This window comes from Epinephelus fuscoguttatus, linkage group LG1 (assembly GCF_011397635.1).
Source record: "Epinephelus fuscoguttatus linkage group LG1, E.fuscoguttatus.final_Chr_v1".
NCBI classification, from domain to species: domain Eukaryota; kingdom Metazoa; phylum Chordata; class Actinopteri; order Perciformes; family Serranidae; genus Epinephelus; species Epinephelus fuscoguttatus.
The window spans coordinates 18,790,652-18,807,270 of NC_064752.1; the positions used below are offsets into that span (position 1 = coordinate 18,790,652).

General features: G+C 41.2%; 1 protein-coding gene across 6 annotated transcripts in view; it reads right to left on the reverse strand.

The window, feature by feature from the left end:
* Nucleotides 1-15,749, reverse strand: part of LOC125894353 (rho GTPase-activating protein 40) — a 30,505-nt gene extending 14,756 nt beyond the window's left edge. Inside the window, exons 1-5 of one of the 6 annotated variants that reach the window (XM_049586140.1) lie at nt 15,567-15,749; nt 12,950-13,084; nt 3,288-3,511; nt 1,112-1,332; nt 481-559 (exon numbers count right to left, since the gene is read on the reverse strand). In XM_049586140.1, the coding sequence (XP_049442097.1) occupies nt 481-559; nt 1,112-1,332; nt 3,288-3,492 (505 nt within the window). In that variant the 5' untranslated portion in view covers nt 3,493-3,511; nt 12,950-13,084; nt 15,567-15,749. Of the gene's footprint in view, nt 1-480; nt 560-1,111; nt 1,333-3,287; nt 6,788-6,814; nt 7,883-9,593; nt 10,430-12,949; nt 13,085-15,566 lie in introns of those variants that run through there. The other 5 variants (XM_049585971.1, XM_049585799.1, XM_049585720.1 and 2 more) reach the window with 5 other exon arrangements.
* Nucleotides 15,750-16,619: the final 870 nt, after the last annotated feature.

Genomic DNA, 16,619 nt, shown 5'->3' on the forward strand with positions numbered 1-16,619 from the left:
GGGAACAAGAGGAAGAAAAAAAGTCAGCAAGCACGAGGAAATGTAACCTCACGCTCTCTTTTTTCTTTTATCTTCCAAAACACAACATCCCTGTTCATTTTTTCTCAGTAAAAAACTCTAATTCATAAACACTGAGATTTGGCAGGTGTACTCAGAACTGTCAGGACAGGGACTTTCCCCAGAAGCTGCATGAAGCGACGTGGAGTTACCCCAGGGATTAATGTGAACCAATTAGAGACAGATAACAGAGCTGTGGCCTGATCCTGACACACAATCCCCCATCACGACCTCACAAAGCTGCAGCTCACCTGACTTCTTCTTCGGGTATGTCTTTTTAAAGACATGTAAGGCGGTTAAACCCATGAGAAGTTTGCTAGAATGGTCAAAGTGCACGAGCGGTTACTTTCCCTTCTGTGTTATTCCCTTTAGTTACAGTTCATTTTGGCTGTGTGTAATAGTACTACAGTGTGCAGCTCTTACCTGATAGTGGTGTCTTTGGAACTGACGCCATGCTGTTTTGGGCAGGGTCTTCACTGTGGTGGGACTCAGGCAGGAGAGTCTGATGAAAGAGGTAATTTATGGACACGTCACAAACACATATACAACACTTTCTGTAACAACTTTAGTTAAATACATCAGTCCTTTAATATTTTCTCTCCCACTGGGAATAGAGGGAGTGTTTTTATAGTGTCCACTGAGCAGATGGAGACGGATACAGAGAGTATTTCCTTTGATAGAGGACTGATAAGGATCAGAGGAACAGTGTCTCTATTCTCTCCCTCTCAGGGCTGCTCACAGAGACAACGAGGACAAAGCATGGCCTTTTCATGTGATTTGCCTTCGCTGTCACAGGTCAGCCCTTCCGCATGGAACAAGACAGCACAACACACTGACTCCTGAGAGTCATCAGGGACATTGTATTTTATATTTCACTGCATGCGGCTTTGACTCAGACAGCCTCTGCTCTCTAGATCATTTTAAGGCATGAAAATCAAGCTTGTCCCTGCGTTTCCTCCTCCAGCAGGATGTCAGAGGTCCTGGTAAATTACAGGACATTCCTTTAAGGATTCAGGGATTTAAATAGTTCAAAAGGGTATTACAAAGTCCTGACCTGAGTGATGGGGGAGTTGAAGATGTCGCGAACGTCACGCGGCGCCGGTTTGTTCCTCTTGCGAAGGGACAGCGTGTAGGAGTCCAGTCGGCGCTGCACGGCCTCGGCCTGGGTCCGGGTCAGAGTGGACAGCAGCACCGCGTTGTCTACATCCTCACTATCATCACTAATGAGGGTTGACAAACCAGCATCGGCCAACCACTGCTCCTCCTGTTCACCTTCTGAGACACAAACATACGACAGGCAACATGTTAATACACTGAACGACAGCAACAACATGGAGATATAATGTTGTTTAAAATGCAGAACATGTTGATTAGATGAGCGGACTGGGTCTCTGCTCAGTCTGTAGAAACTAACAGCTGGTTTCAAACCAGTGATTTACTAAATTAAAACTTAACAAATGTCACAGCTTGTAAAGACTTAAGTGATGTGTAGAGCATCACAAGCTGTAATATGACTCCCAGGTTAACAGTTTTAGGGGGGTAAACAATATAAGAAACTTAAAGGTTCCCAGATCTCTCTGCTCATCTCTCAGCCAAAATCTTCACTGGCTTTAGGGGCTGCTGCCTGAGCTAAAGATTGTACTTCCACATTTTCGTATGCCAGCTACAAAGAATACAAAAGCGGACTGAGACAGACACACTCTTCTCTCAGATCAAACTCAGATTAAACTGTAAAACTAAGCAGTGCTGATCAAATATATACCAAGATTTCATTACTGTATTGCCTATTTCTCACCCAAAATGTATTTAGAAACATATTTTAGTGTCCTGTTTAGCTGTAACACGATAATTTGTTAACAGAAAATGGGTGCCATACTGTTTCCTGTTAAAAATACTGAGATTAAACAATAAAACTAAGCAGTGCTGATCATATATGAACCAAAATCCTGTAACTGTTTCCTGTTTTCAGAAACATATTTTAGCTCACTGTTTAACTATAACTAGAGATTGTTTGTTACCGGCCAGCAGCCATTTTGCTTTTCGAACAAGCAACTTGCATTAATATGTTTATTAGTCTGGTGTGGTGCAGTGCATTCTGGTACTTGTAGGTTTTCTACCTCTTGAGCAGAAGCGAATGCCACAGTATTGTTTCTCTGTTATCTCTTCTCCTGTAGCACCAAGTTCAAAAGGTTGTACGTCTTTGCACAGCCTAGTCAGCACACTTTTATAAAAAGACCAACTTCTCAGCAGTGAAATGCATCTTTAACTGCAAGTCTTTTAGCAAAAGCAGGTATGATTTTGTTTTATTTATGTCTGTATGGATAGATAAATGTGTGTTTCAGAGCGCATAAGCAGTATTCATGCAGTTAAGAATTAGTGGAATATAAACCTAACTGATGTTATTACGTACTTAAGCAAAATGCGGCATTAATTTTTGTCATTTGAAGTAGGTTGTGTAATACTTGTGAACTGTGACTGAAAACCTTTGTCATTGTTTGGCAGTATTTTGAACCAGTGTCATGTCAGATGTGTCACACACCATCCATCTTATCTCTTTAGCTAATGGGTCATACATTAGTGTTAACTTAGTTAATTCAGGTAACTACAGTCACAGTCACACCTGGCATTAAATTAGTGTGAAAGTTTAGTCACAGCTAATCTCTGTTTGTGTAATCTCCACTTTGTCAACACGTGCTGTAACCAGGTTAAGTCTGAACTCCTAAAGAGTTCACACACTAAATGCTGTAGTTAGTAAGTTGTTTGGATTTAATAAGAAGGAATATAAAATTGTTTACTCTCTCAAAATACTAATGAGGCTCACAAATTTACACACCAGGATCCAGACATCAGAGGGTTTACTCATTAGAGAAAAATTAATTTAAAGCAGTGTTTCTGTTTAGCATACAAAAGGTATAATAAGCACAATCAGATCCTTTGAATGAACGTAATAAAAGAGCATTCCCATCATGAATGGCTCTGTGGTTTGTGCACATAAAACACTCACTGCCACAAAGTGTTTGATAGTGTTGTCATGGTGATGAGCGCCACTTTGCTGCATGAGAGAAACCTGATATGTTGCCATGACGAATGAATCATTTCATGGCGGACCTCAGCAGCAGCTGCGTTAAGCACCGATGGTCTGTAATTCTACCACACACACTCATGGTGACTTCTATCTGCTCTCCTTCGATCCATCGTCAATCTATCAGCACAGGATTTATAGTATTTACCTTCTGACTGTCTGGAGTCTCTCCTGGTGCAGTCGAGGTCTGTGTAGCCACTCCCCTGTCGGATGGTCTCCACCTCACTCCAGAATGAGTCCAGGCAGAGTTTGTCGGGGTGCTGCTCCTGATCCTGGGAGGATGGCGTGTGGGTGCTGTGTGCGTGCTCAGCGGCTGCCTGGTCCTGCGGGCTGGCCCAGGGCTCCACGCTCATCTCGGTGGGGCTGGGATTTCTGGCACAGACATACACACACGTAAAGAAATCGCACGCATGCATGCAAACAAACGAGCAGAAACACAAAGACGCATACAAACACAGGAGGAATGAAGACTGGAGCGATGAAGGGAGGGTGAATCAGCCGGGAGAGCCCAGAGAGATGGAGAGACAAAAGGAGCGGGATGGAGGGAGGGCCGGAGTGAGGAGAGCGATGGCGAGAGCGGACACAAAGGGGGGTCTCTATTGTTCTTGCAAAATGTGGCCCAGAGGCATAGTACCCTGTATGTCCACTAGATGTCAGTGTAACTATGTGAGATCTGCTTTCCTGAGGGTCACACCCCTTCATATACTGCAACAGATTCATAACTGCAACCCAGTAACAATAGAATTCAATTAAATGAAATATAATGGACCATTTAAGAAAATGAAATCATAAATCACTTCAGATTCTGTTCCAAAAACAAGCAGCAAAGATGCAGCTGGTGTTTCCTGTGTAGGACTCAACAACAGAGGATACTGTTCTCCAACAACAATCGGACCAACTCAGCTGCAGACGGACTCAAACCCCCGGGCACTAAAATGTGACTTGGTGATCACAGACACAGGAAGTGGTCAGCTGAGTCACCGCATCGGTGTGCAGTTCAGTCACATTCCTTTAGTCAGCAAATCTCAAGTGACATACCAAACCACACTAGTCTATATCTGAGGAATGCCAGATGGCTTATCGTGCCAGCACGAGTGACGAGAGATAATGAAATGATAGTTTCTCCATGTGTCCATGTGTCAAGAGCCAAAAATACCCGTCATACTTTCAGCTGTGATGTGATGAGCTTATCGAGAAGTTCCTGATAAATGCGCACACCAACTGTGTGTCAGCTGGAGTCAGCGTAGATTTGTTCTAGATCAATGCTCTGATATGTTAAACCAGTTTCATGGCTTTTCTCAGAGTGTGTGTTTGTGAAGGGGGGTGGGGGTGTGAGTTTCAATAGATACTTAATTCAGTCACTCTTTTTAAAAAGAAACAGAAATAGAAAAAAGAAAAATAGAAAATACAATTGTCATTTCTCTGTAGGGTCATATACTAGACAGGCACAGAGAGAATATAAAGCCAGAAACAATGCTAGTAAATGTGACTGGAGAAAAAATGGTACAGGGAACAGTCAAAGAAAGAAATCACTGTCCTTAGACCATGTGTGCCACTGTCCCATAAAATCTATACTATGACTACTTTTTCATCAAAGTCTGTATAAAAACTGTAAACACTGTAAATACATTTCTGCAAACCATGGATAAGTTAAATTTGTACCTTTCATGCATATTAAATCAGCGTTTCTAAAGTGACGTAGTGTATTAGCTGACTTTGTTTTCAGGAGGTGGAGGGGATGGTGGATGACATGTCGCCTAGGTCATACGCCTGCCACTTTGCTGACCACTGTTTGAGACCAACAAAGAACAAAACCGGTTGTTTTTAAGCCAGTCATTGCTGCGTTTCCAGGAGCTTTTTAGGCAGCAAACATAGGTGTTTTCTTACACTTCATCGCTGCGTTCTATTGGGGATAGTGCCATAAGAAAGTGTTATTTTAAGGTTACTTTTTTTGGAGCTTTTTGCCTTTGTAGTGACAGGACAGTTTGAAGCATGAAAGGGGCCAACATGCAGCAAAGGGCCACAAGTTGAAATCAAACCAGGACACTACCTTTGTACATGGGGCACCCACCCTTCCTGCTGAGCTACTGGACACACTAGAAAAGGTTGTTTTTTACCAAGACATTGTTGCATTTCCAGATGGGTTTCTTCCACCAAAACTGGGTATCTTAAGCTAAAACGCAATGTTTTCCTAAACGTAACCAAGTGGTTTTTGTGCCTAAACCTAACCACAGTGTTATTAAACTGTAGAGTTTCAGCACATCGGCTACATAATAACGTAAAAATGCAACCCTGGTTTGCATAAAGGTACAATGCCAGCATTTATTCTGGCGAGTGGGTTGCTAAACCTGTATGATTACATTGCAACATACATCTTAGTAGAGTGTGATGTGATGTGACATGAGCAGTTTAGTCTGATCTTTCATTTTACTGGAAACACTTCCAACATTTCAGCAGGTCTCTGAACTTTTTCCAAGACTTAACTATTTGATTAAAATGGACATTAAATGCATCATAAGAAAGTACATACTGGATTAGTATCAGGAATGACAATGGTATCACTGAAGCTATGAGGTCTTGGCTGCACAATACAGTTCACATTAATCAATCAAGTGCAAGCCTATAAAATGCCAGAAAGTAGTGTCCATGAGCCAAACACTCTTTCAAGTTGTTGGCTTGGTCCAACCAGCAGATAAAACTCGAAGATATTCTATTAACAGTGATGTAAAACAGAGAAGAGCAGCAACCCCTCACAAGTGAGGAGCTGAAGCCAGCAAATGTTTGGCATGCATGGTTGAAAATGACTCAAACAATTAAGCAGTAATCCCAGTTGCTGTTGACTAATTTGCTGTAAAGCTTCTAATTGTTTTAGCTCTAGACAGATCCACTTTGAATAATGATCTGAGTCATATTAAGTCTGTAATAACATAATGTGTATAAACCATATTTAATTTAAATTTGGACAAACCTATATAGCATATGAATATATGAATGTCTCTGCATATAAATAAGAAGTGATGTGGAACTACAGAGACATATGACCTCTACTAGATGCACACAGATTTTTAAGAAGGTATTAGTATTTACTATCTGCCCAACATTAGCCAATAACTTGAGTTTAAATATGGGAACCAGAATTGATGAGCTCCTAATATGCGGTACAGACATAATAAAGGTTGATGTCATACATCTTACTGACTACATCACTCACACACAGCTGTCCAAAGCCACAACATGTGCTCACAACCTGCTCCTCTTATGGATAAAACACATCAAGCCTGAGATGTCAGATGTCTGCACACAGCTGACACACAGCAGGACACTCTGGATCCACTTCAACTCCAGGGAACCCAACAAGAAGCACTCACATGATGTGAAAATACCTGAGAAAAGAAACTTTCAAAAGAAACTTTTTTTCACATATCCAACAGATGATGTGTCTGCAAACTACAGTACAGTGATCATATGTTTTAAAATAGAAACTATCTTAAAACACCACAGTATAAACTGCGCATACCACAACTGCAGGGGTTTTGACTGACATGCTATGATGTCGCTCTTCACTGTCAGGTTATTATCCGAGTGTGCCATCTACATGACTTCACTTCAAGCACCGACAACACTCAAACTTTCAACAAAACATTTATGAATCCGACTCCATCACATCACACATACCTGGCTTTTTTCTTTTGGGAGGATGGCTTCACGCGCTTGCTCCTCGCTGGGCTTTGGGCAGGACGAAGCCTGAAACGGTTCAACCTGGTGCGTGGAAACTGCATGTTGGACCCGAGCCTGCCCAGCAATACCTCCTCTCTGCCTCCCATATCCACAGTGCTAAAAGAATCCAGGAATTACAGTCCGGCACAAAACCTAGTTTTATCCAGTCCTGTCGGTTGGACACCATGTGAGTGTGGTGTGTAAATCTGTCCGCTGCTCCAGTTACTCTGAGCGGCGACAGGAAGCGTTGTTGTAAGACTTCACTGAGACTCGGGGCTGTGCGGCGTGTTTGTGAGCTGAGTGGAGCAGGAATGCGAGAGGGAGTGACGACTCCCCAAACATCAACACATCATTCATACCTGTCCCCTCCCTCGTCACCTTGGGGTGACACGCCCTGCCTGCATGCCTGACGGCCACCAAATGTGGTTCAAACGAGAATGTTTGACATTTTTTAAAACTTTAAAAACACTTTGGGCTATAGCTTAACAATAGCACTTGTTCTAGTCCAGGTAAAAGTCTAATGGACGTAGACAATAAAGCCTCTGGCCACACAGGTGAAAGCTTTTACACACACATCAGGCACTTTATTGGCCTTTAAGTAAAAGCTACACAATTCAGCTTGAGCTAATTAATCAAGGATTCTTTGATGACAGATGAGACAGTTATCACCTCTTTGCTATGCTGTTACTCTAAAAAATAAGTTAATCAAATGGATCAAAGGATGAAGACTCTTCTTTACAGACTCCTGCATTGCAAACAGTTGATCTCATATCAAACAGCACATTCTTACGGTGTGACAGCTCGTGACGTGGTAACATTAAATCAAATCATTGCCTTATATGCAGAGGACAGCTACTTATTGCAACATTCACAGCTAACATCTTAGCTCAACCTCATACCTGAGCTCTCGACTAAACAGTTCATATAAATAACTGTAAGAGCATGAGGCAGAGCAATAGAAAGTGTCTCAGGCTCCTCAAGCGCAACAGGTCTGTCAGCATTGCCTGTGCGAGAGCAGCACCGCAACCCCTCACCCCGCTCACCCCTCCCCACCCAATCACTGACTCATCATCACTTTTTCATTCCCTCTTGTCATGCTGATGACAGCCTATATATCAGCTGAGGATGTAAACAGAGAGAAACAGATGTCAGGTGAGATTAGAAGAAAACTGAGAGAGACTTTGCAGTGGCCTTGACACTAACTTTAGTTGTTAACCCCACATTTCCACCTCGACAAAGATGTTTTTCAAAAGTCTGCTCATGCATGACTTAGTTTTAGTCTGATTTACTTAAAGCTTGAGGAACTTTTGGGAATACATTTCCTGGAAAATAGAAAGGATAGAAACCTGCAGTGCAGCTTACAAAGAGGAGCCTAACAACTTACGTCAACCATTACTGTCTGTCATAAGACTCAGATTTCTATTTTAAAAAGTATCTGGAATCATGGATGGATGGCCCTAAATTGTCAGGGGTTCCTTCACCTGCAAAATGTCACTCAAATTAACATTTGCCAACCAGGAAGAGACTCAAAATGACCACAAAGAGACATAGAAAGACTAGAAAGAGATGCAAAACAGCTGCGAAGAGACACAAAGAGACTTTCAACCATAAGGAAAAGAGGCAAAAACAACCACAGATGAAAAGAAAAAAAAACACAAAGGGAAACAAAATCATATAGAGATGCATAATAACTACAAAGAGAAGCAAAACAACAACAGAAAGGGGCTAATCAACTATTAAATCTGTATGTCTTGCCCCTATTTCGGAGAAGTAGCAGGGCCTCTTGCATGTCCGTGCCCAGGGGCCCACTGTCTCATAATCTGCCCAACTCTTTTATAAAGGGTTCAGACTTTGCCATACAAGTAGTCTGGAGCCAGACACATAACTAAAATGACCTCAAACTAAGTATGCCAGCAACTGCGCTATGGAGTACCCTCAGAGGACAGCTTAAAAAAGGGATTAAAAAAGCTTCCTTGTTTTGCCTTCAGAGCCACGAGCAAAAGCAGCATTGTTTTATTTTTAACCCTGCTAATAATACTCCTCACCATGCCAGCAAATTAGCCACAAAACAGAACTGTAACTTTTGAATATGGGACAATTGATAACAGGGACTACTGAAAATGTCAAGGTGTTGACATTGTTTCTTGCTGAATGAGCCACAACCTGCCATAGAGAATCAACAGGAAACCAGAGAAGAATGGACAAAATGTCAAACTGCTGTCTTAACGCTTATACTCAGCACTGTGGGAAACAACACAGAGTGACCCCATCCAACAAACACTGGTCAAGGAATACGGTAATCCACTTGAAAAAGCAGCTCGTGTTGAAAGCAACACAGTGTTTAATCCTCGTGGCTGAATTCCATTGCAAGCCTCTTATCTTGCAGAGAATGCAACAGTTTGCTCACACAGCCTTGAGAAAGTGTTTCTTGTCAAACCCGTCACAGCATGTCCTGTGATACAGAAAATCCCAAACACAGAGAGAGATCTGCAGTCCACAAAGCTCTTCAAAAACAAACAAAAAACTATGGATGCTAATAATGATAATCAGAATGTTGCACTGTAAAGCAAAGACAAGTCAAACCAAAGTGTGGAGTCACAGAAGAAAACTGTTTCAACACCATTGCTCAGCACCCAAACCCAGTTTAGCCTAAAGCAGCAGAGTATCTTAATCCATACATGAGCTTCAAGTCCCAGCAGCCCCTGAGTCCACAGTGGCAGCAGAGGCCTGATCCTACCTGGCCTTGGCCCACGCGATGGCTCTGCCCGAGAGCAGCAGCAGGGCTGCCGAGCCACTTCTCCCCCACGGCATCCTGCTGTTGTCCCCCAAAAACTGCTGCGAGCTGTAGGAAACAGCAGCTGCCTGCCCCTGGCAAGCTGTTTCCTTGTAATCTCTTCAGCGCACAAACACATTAGAACAAGGACGGTCTCACTGCGCCGGTAGACACGTCACTACATCTCATCCTGGGGCAGGAAAGGAGGTCTGCGTGGGGGAGGTGGGGAGCCGGCGAAGGAGAGGAGCTGAGTGGTTGAATAGCTGACCGGGGCCGGGACACAGACAGTGTGAAGAGACTGTCTAAAGACTGGGCAGAGGACACAACAGCTGCATGCCTGACTGAGTGGCGGGCCAGCCGGCTGAGTGTTTGGATAAAGTTATGCTGCGGCTCATTTCCACCAGTGGGACAAAGAAAAATGGAAAACATCCTTTGTGTTGGTGGCAACATGCTCACTTATTCATTTACTGATTTACTCAAACGCAGAAATCTGCTCGACCTCTGGTCTTTTGTCCTTGTGGTCGTCATCAGTAACCGGAGGCCAATTTACTGTCACTTATTTACAGCAGGGCTGAATATCAATAGATAGCAGGGAGGTCTCAACTTGGAAAAGAGGCACTTGGTCCAAAGGTGTCCACAGACAATTTTAGAGGCAGGAGTGAAATATCAATGGCTTTTGAACTTTAGATCAGGCTTGTGAGAGGGAGGAACACAAGGCAGAAAACCACAGTGCAGCCTCCGTCTTCTGTTACTGTTTTTGGACATAACATGGTTTGGTACAGTTTAAGACATTTTAATCTAGACTTACTTTTATCATACGAACCCTTTCGGATACCATAGTAAAAGTTAGTTATTATACTGTGCGTTGATTGAAACTAACTGCCAAAAGATCTGAGACTATAAACTGTGACTAGTTTTAGTTCCAGGCCAAAATGTTTTATTAAAATATAAACCTACTACAAATTGCTTGTTTGACCATTTTATCTGGGTGTGAAACAACTTTAAAGTTTTTGAATAAATTACATGGTATCAGATCAGGGCATAGACTTGCATACTCGCCAATACCCAAGCCAGCATTTTAGGCAGCATTGAAGGCATTTCCAATATTGGTATTGGTAATAGAACAACACTTTAAGCAAATCATATTCAATTGCATGAAATGGGCTTCACAAAGAAACTAGTCCTGCACTGTCTTTGCTTTTTTGGCAACACTGGGTCCTGGATCCTTCTTAAAATTTGGTGGCTTTGACTGTCTTCAGCTGGATTTCCACACAGGTGGGTTGGTGCACAAACTTGCTGAACAGAGCTGTGACAGATGTTGGATTTATTATGACGTCATAATTGATTGCAAAGTGAAATTTCAATGAGATTTGCTGTATTTGTCTCATTAGTAGAGAGCCTTGGCTCAACACAAAGGATTGTACCTTGTAACACAGCAGTGTTGGGTAATCTTTAGATTATCAGAAATCTAGTGTTTCTAGCAACGTATGTGAGCTACTCAGTGGTGTGTATTTGATAATGTGACATTTCAGACTGTTCACAGGAGAAATTTTTTTAAACCACGGACACAGCAGATCGTTCACTGATCATAAGATCGCCGGTTTGGTCCCTGGCTCCTCCAGTCCACATGTCGAAGTATCCTTGGGCAACATACTAAACCTGAAGCTAAAACTGAACTGAAATGGCTGTTCCATCGGTGTGTGAGTGTGAGTGTGTGGCTGCTGAGTACAAGTGACACAGTGTATGGTAGCCTCAGCCACCTGTGTGTGAATGGGTGAATGTGACATGTAGTGTTAAAGCGCTTTGGGTGGTCGAAAGAGTAGAAAAGTGATACATAGGTGCAGTCCATTTACTGAGAGGATTTATCCTTAGACACTGCGTCCACAAATAACCCAACTCTATCTCCTAGAAATTACTTTTAGATATTACTAAAATTACATTCATAATTACGTTGTGGTGACAGGATTTGTGCACAAAACTGTTCCTCTATAAAATTGCTCCCATGTCAAAACACAAATTAAATATCATATCCAGACATATAGTGTATAAATTGTAAATTAAATACAGAATCAATTGACACTTTGATTCAGTGTGGCTTAAATCAAACGCGGCTCCTCTCTGCTGTACAGTGTAAAGATATGAGGCGGGATCAGTATAGTCTGTGCTCTAAGCTGCTGGTGTCTCAGCTCTTTGGCAGTCTGCCAAGTCACTTCTCACACTCCGTTTGTCTCTAACCAGATCAACACAGATTAGGGAGACCACAGGGATCCCTCTTGGGATTTCACCGTCCTCACCAGCTCTATCTCTACTCAGAATATCTTATTTCCCCCTCCTCTCTGAGACATCTTTGTATTCTAAAACAATGGACAAATGCTCTGTGGTAACCTCAGTGACGTGTCTCACTCTCTTCCCTCTCACCTTGATTTAGGTCCAGTAAAAACCACCATATCTGCTCTCCTGTTACTTCCCTCTTGCCACATCCTTCCTTAAAATGTTTCTTCCCTTTCCCTTGAATCATATCTCTGACTGCTGTTCCTGCTAAATCAAGGCCTTTCTCGCCTTCGCTGACACCGCGACCTTAGCTCGCAGATACACCTCGAGGAAAAGGAGAGTGGAGAACGTGATGGCATGTTACAGTGTGACCCTGCAGAAGGCATGTGACAGCCAGCTCAGCCTCTTGGCCTGCTCATCCACCTCTTGGCAAGCAGAACACAGAGAGTGAAGGGGAGGGGAGGACAGGAAAGTGGAGCAGAATACAGGAGAGAGAAAAATTACAAAAAGAGAAAGGAGGGCAAATGCTGACAGAGAAGGATAACGCAGGAGAGGAAACAGGGTGTGAGAGGAGTGAAGGAACACGGACAAACACCCTAACGCCATGTTTCATTATATTAGTACTGAAAGCCTGTGCTAAATGGTTAAAATGTGAAAATGAATCAAGGAGAAACGAAGAGAATGTGGCTGAAGCAGATTGATTGACACTTCCAGATGGTTTGACTACCAAGCAAATGGTGACACAGAGCCAGAATGATGCAGCCTGTCACTCACACCAACAACTCACAACACATAATTAAAGAGGTGTTTGCATGCCTGTATGCTGTAAATACTCACACGTGCACAGACGCGCAAATACAACAGAGGCGGAGTTGATTTGATGCAGCTGATGTAAGTTTTCAATCTAATGACATCAACACTATCCCACACAAACCAACAAAAATACAGCAAAGGGCAAATCTGTGCAGAACGGTTTAGTCATGAGGAAAAAAAAATATACATGGGATGAAGAACGGGTCATGCACCGGTGATTTTTATCGTATACGTACACATAAGCAGGACTGTGCCGTGGCGATCGAATTCCTGCCACACGCCCACAGCAATGTGGGTGTTTCCATTCATCTTTATTTATGGCTGCAAAGTTTGCCACGTTAATTCATAGGGGCAGTGCAGCTGAACTTGTTCTGAAAGCACAGATGGGAAGTTGAGTTGGAGAAAGCTTCAATTAGCTGCTCATAAAAACAAATTGTAACATCATTCAAAATGCGCAAGGTTTAAATGAGTGCAAAGGGGAAAATAACTTCACGGTGGCCATCCCATTACTGTGCATCACTGATATTTTCTTTCTGTTTAAAAAAGGCTCTTATATCAGAGGTTCAAACTGTTTTCAGTAGGCTGAATCTATAAATTATTACCAAATGAGCTCATTAAGGACTGTGGAAAGTCTGAATTTAATTGTGTAAGAAAAAATATGACAGCAACATATCAACTGTAGTTGGCGTTAGCTTACATTCAGATTCAGGCTCGTTTATGTTGGTATGGAAAATATGCAGTCCTGGCGAGTTTATAAAGATAATAACCACCTTTGGTCTGGTGGTGACGGCTCATATTCTCTAAAAAAGAGGATGTCATGACTATGAACTCTTTGCTCTTTCCCTTCCACCCAACACTCAGGCAGTACATCACCGTCACACCTTACTGAACATTATCAGTACCTTATAATCTTATGACTAACTGACAATAAAACAGGCAGTGAGCCTCCACAGAGGAGCTATAAATTGATCTCTGACTTTAATTTACATGATCATAAAAATCACAGTAAATGACTGAAACATGATCCGCAGCATGTCTTTCCTCATGATCAGGTTAAAATAACTTCCTCGACTGTATCTCCTGCACAGAACCACTCTTGCTAATGGCAGCAAATATTTATCTTTATATGTTCGTGTGAGTCCAAATCCTCCCTCGCAAACAGATTTCGTATTGCGTCAACCAAAACATGGGTATGTGACTCACTGCAGCTGCCTACCTGCCTGAGCCGTGCACGGCTTAAGATATGAGCAGTGACAGCTGGAATACCTTCTCTTCTCTCGCCATATGGAGCAAAAGTGGATTACAAGAAGAGTAGTACTTTGCACAGACTCTTACTTACTTGGAAGCACACACCCTCTGCCTTTTCTCCTAAGGTATTATAATAGTAGGTTATAACAGGGTGACATAGTTTTCTAATGTATACCTGGAACAATCATACTGCCATGTGTTCTCATTGATGTACACTACTAACAGTGAGCTAAAAAAATCAGTAAACTCCACAATTCTACATTAAGTTCTTTAAGCCTGAGCCGCATGTATGCTGGCCTGCAGCAAAATAAAACATATTAATTTGCTGAAATTGACATCAATAAACAGTTATATTCAAACATATCTGATCAATACTGCTATAAACAAGTACTGATCAATCATTTATTCACATCATCACCATTTTGAAAAATGGTGATGATGTGATTTGTGCTGGGGTCTGTATCAAACAAACGTGTTCCCTTACATCTGGAAAATGATTTGTAAGCCTGGGCATCTCTGCAATACTACAATGCTATATTTATAATTGTATGTGTGTGACACGTTTTACCTTTATCAAAAAATAAAATTGCTGCTCCTGCAATTTGGATATTGCACTTTGCCATATTGCAGTTTCAAAAATATTTAAATTAATTGTGCAGCCCGATAGTGCTATAAATACCAAAGACATATTTAAGGTTATTTAATAATAATAATAATAATAATAATAATAATCTTTATTTCTATAGTGCTTTTCTACACTGGAGTTACAAAGTGTTGTACAGTACCCTACAATATGACAAACAAGTAAAAGAACATCATCCACATTTAAAACAGTGTCTCAACTACATAGTTTGTCCATCAGAGTGCATTTCAACTATACATTACAAGCTGCTCGGCACATTTCTTGACCACAATAATCAAATTTAATGGATCTGTATCTAAAATATTTGTTAATATTATGTAAAATAATTAATGTTTGTTGTCATATCAGATTTTTTTACCTCTTAAATATCAGTATGGGCTTCAAAAAACAAACAAACATGTGCCATATTGTGAGGACTGTTAACCATTAGAAAAAATACTACAGCAAAAAACTGCTGCAAAAATATAGGAAAGTTTAATGTCATTCTTGCTTGACAGTTTCATATTCAGTCCGCCATTTTGTACTGTAATACAGGATCACAATGGAAATAAGCCTAATATTTTTTTTAAGTATTTTAATTTTGTATATTTTAATTTTAAATATCGTCTATGGAGCCTGTCCCTCTATCTATCTATCTATCTATCTATCTATCTATCTGTCTATCTATCAACAACTAAAATTATGTTCACGTGCGACTGAACACATGCGGAAGAGCATAAACGCCCATAGCAACAGGTCCGGATACCCTAGCAACCACTGAAGCTTCCCGACCGGAGACACAAAGCCAAACGGTAAAACCTAAAACACATAAAACCACATACAACTAACTTTAGGGCAACTATTTTCCCTCTGTTTCTAACATACACGTCTTCTTGTAAGTGTTTTCATCAGTAAAGTGACGTTTTTAACAAACTGTAAAATGTTAGCTTGCCAACTGACAACAAAGAGATGCCCTAACTTACCTGGGGAAACACCGTCGACATCCCTTTGTGCTAAGAAGGCTCCACTCAACTTAAAAAGAGGATTTTTCCGTGTAGTAGTACAGCAGTGATGAGTCTTACTGTGTGTGGTGACAGCAGACAGATGGCGGGACGGGAGAGGAGCCCTGAGAGATGTGAGGAGTGAAGCTGCTGCTCTCCTCCTCCTCCTCTGCTAACCGTCCACGTTATCCAGCGTACCTTGCGGCTGACGTCACCACGCCAACAACAACAGCAGCAGTGCCATCTGACCAACTGTGGTCTCTACAACAAGCTCCACTTTGGATTTTATTTACACATTAACAGGAGACTCACTCTTTACCTTTCACGTAGCAGAAAAAAATGTCCCAGTTAAAATATAGTTATGTGATCTGTTGTTGTCATTCCTGAAACTTCATAAATAAAAAATAAATTTGGATTAAGAGCATCCTAAATTAAACTCCCATTTGCAACTCATAATCTCCCTTCTAAAAGCCTGTCATCTGTCAGGTGTAATGGGATCTGGAGTTTTTAAATGTAGGCCTCCTAATCATGTATTTATCTGTTTTTCTTTTGTAGTGATGATTATGTGAGTGCTTACTTTTTGTATTCATTCTGCTTAATTTGCTTCTTTTTTAAAGATATTTCCATGCCTTTGTTAAACTCAAAATACTGTGCATTGTTGGCAAGGGTTGCTAGTAGGTGAGTTAGCCTATGTATATGTAAAAAATTTAAAATATGTCCCTTCCAGTGCTCTGCGCACATAATCCATATTTGCACTTGACCTCAAATAAAAAGAGATATTTTTTAAAAAGGTACCTCGATCATCCAAGTATGGACAGACAGGAAAACCTCCAGGACACTTATTGTAAAAGATAAAATAAAATAAAATAAAATAGAATAAATTTGAATTGAATTGAATTGAATTAAATTAAATTATTCAATTAAATAGAATAAAATACTACTACTATGACTACTAATATTACTATTAATAATCATAATACAAGTAATAAATGTACATGTACATTGTATACAGTACTGGAGGATAGATAAAATTTT